This window comes from Limulus polyphemus, unplaced genomic scaffold (genome assembly GCF_000517525.1).
Source record: "Limulus polyphemus unplaced genomic scaffold, Limulus_polyphemus-2.1.2 Scaffold4662, whole genome shotgun sequence".
NCBI lineage: Eukaryota > Metazoa > Arthropoda > Merostomata > Xiphosura > Limulidae > Limulus > Limulus polyphemus.
The window spans coordinates 12,989-15,772 of NW_013670272.1; the positions used below are offsets into that span (position 1 = coordinate 12,989).

The 2,784-nt window shown below is 29.5% G+C and overlaps 1 protein-coding gene across 1 annotated transcript in view; it reads left to right on the forward strand.

The window, feature by feature from the left end:
• The window catches only part of LOC106471504 (serine/threonine-protein phosphatase 6 regulatory ankyrin repeat subunit B-like), a gene marked incomplete at its 3' end in the record, with an annotated part of 79,291 nt that overhangs the window by 11,833 nt on the left and 64,674 nt on the right, over nt 1–2,784 (forward strand). The window contains exon 7 of the mRNA XM_013932106.2: nt 1,260–1,375. Within this exon, the coding sequence (XP_013787560.2) occupies nt 1,260–1,375 (116 nt within the window). The remainder of the gene's footprint in view (nt 1–1,259; nt 1,376–2,784) is intronic.

Below are 2,784 nucleotides of genomic sequence, written 5' to 3' on the forward strand. Positions count from 1 at the left end.
TGCGAAATTTACCGCTGACTTATTCCACCATTTGCTTGACCAACTATCCTTCCTCTAACAAAATCTGACAATTCGAGAGAACCTTCAGTTCTAGGCATGTTGTAGCACAAGATAATTACTGTGCGGACCATTTTCATTTATATAGTGCTCTGTAAACACAAATTAGTTAGCATAAATCAGTTAAATGACGAATAATTAGGTGTCTATTTACTCATGACCACTCAGTGTATATATTTTTGCTAATAATGTTCATCATTTAAATAATTTATGTGTGATGAATACAGTTGATTTTCACAAAATAATAAGTTATTTTATGTATGTTCTGTTTGAATATGATAAACAAAACAATAATATTCAAGAAAAATGGATTTGAATGTACAAAATATTTTGCCATTGCTTACCTTACCTGCTAAAACTAAGTTTGCCTGATGTTTCATCATAGAAGAAAATTTTCAGTTCTTTGAACAAATGTAATTTAAATGAGAAGAATGAAAAGAACATCTAAAGAAACTAGAAAACAATTCTGAGATCTGTGGTTTGTTCTTAAGTCTTTTAAATATATCATTAGATTCCTTTGTTCTTCATTACAGCAATTATATCTTGTCAATTTCCAACAAAACCATAAATTAGTTCTCATTGCACTTTATTCATTCTAAATTGACATAAATAGTTTATAATCTGCTCTCTCTAATGGTATTTAAAATTTGTTTGTAGCTATTTTCAAAGCTGAGTCTCATTAGTAGTTGTTCAGAACATATACTGCAAAATCATAATAGAGGGAGAACTGAGAGGCTGTACTAACAAAATTGCTCTTGGTGGCTCAGCTGTAAGTCTTGGGGCTTATAACATTAAAATTCAGACTTTGATACCCATGGTTGGCAGAGTTCAGGTAGCCCATTACGTATGTTTGAGTTTAACAACAAAGAAAACAATATAGTCAGTAAAAGAGAAGGAAAATGATGTAAAAAACGAAACATGTCTCAGAAGCTATTTACCTATATGAGTTTGGACTGGCAGAAAAATTCTAAGAAATAAATCAACAGGAGTGTCTTCTTTATAGATAAGATTCCTTGAAGCTGCATAAAGATGCAAATTTTTACATTTTTTCATTTTTGTGTGTAAGTTACATTGAAATGTTATATAATTATAAAAGTATTTTTGAGTTAGAAATTGTTAAAAGAGAGTCATGATAAGGTTAAGGCGAGTTCTTAAACAGGATGTAAGTATTTTATTATACCATCATTATAATATTGTTTCAGATGAGGATGAAGATTCCTCTGATCCATCTCTGGAGAAATTTGGAGTTGGTGGGTGTGAACGACCAAATAAAAAATCCTACACCCCTCTGCATCTTGCTGTGCTACATGGTCATTTGGTAAATAGTTACTTTGCTTTGAATGGTTGTTATCTTGGACTAAACTTTAAAATTTGTTGTAATCACTGTGATTTAGAACTTAAAAAAATATAATGCAAAACATGGTTTTTGCTAACTTACTTTAGATTATTTTTATTCTCTGATTTTTATACAATAATATGATGCTGTTTCTAGAATTAATTATCACAGTAAATCCCAACAGAGCTTCAAATGATAAAATTCATCAAGCCATTTTTGAATTTTCCTGCAGTTGGACTGGGTACTGTTCAACTCTGGATATGTTTTGGTGTATAATTAATTCTAAACACTTTTAAAATTAAATAAATTTCTAGTAGTTGTATTCATGTTAATTTTTTATTAAAATCTACTTGGTGTCAATAAATATATATATATATAAAGGATGTCATAAGAAATCTTTATACAGTTTTTCATTGCTTTATCAAGGTACATGTATATTGAATTGTAGTTCTCCTTATTGATAAAATTGTGGTTATTTTGAAAACATTTCTCTGCATTTGATTAACTGGAAATAAGAAGGTAATTTCTATTTGTTTTTGTTTTTCTGTTCCACATAAACAATGGTGATAATGTACTGAACATTTTTGCTACATTACTGCAAGACTGAAATAAAAATTGATGATTTTGGCTTTATTTATAAATACAGATTAGTCATTAGTTATTTCTCAACTCTGGAGAATTAGTTGATATATTTATACAATGATTGATGCATTTTGCTTTGTCAGAGTCAGACATTAAATACTTTAATTTATCAACTAGAAAAAATGTGTTCATAGCCCACATAGAGGTAATAAAATAAAAATCAAGTCGAGAAAAACAACAAAATTTTATAAACGAAAACCTCTCACCAAGCATTGGCTATTATATTATTTCCCTATCAATGTTCCCATCTTCATTAAAAGGCATAAGATGAAAAAAACAAGATCTTGAAGAATCTATCTGTATACTACTAAAACTGAAATTGTTTATTTGTTTGTTTGCTTATTTTCTCAGTCAAAAAATCATTCACACTACCGTTCGCGCTCTTTATGAAACTTCATCAGGCCACGAGTTACCGAGTTGGCATCGTTTTTCGGGACACTTTTATGAAAATTTCTAGCATGAGTATTTTTATATCACACTATCGTTCGCACTTTTTACGAAACTTCTTCGTTCAAATCTATTTCCCTTTCAATGTTCCCATCTTCATTAAAAGGTGCAAGATGACAAAAACAAGATCTTGAAGAATTTCTCAATAATGTGCCTTCGTTATGGTAGGTAATTTGAAAAAAAAATAAAGTGTTACTGTTTCTTATTTGTAGAAGATTTAAGAGGAAAGACCACGACATAATGAACTAATTCATCACAATACCTGAAAACTCTGATTTTACTTTTTTGAAAAATGAAATGGT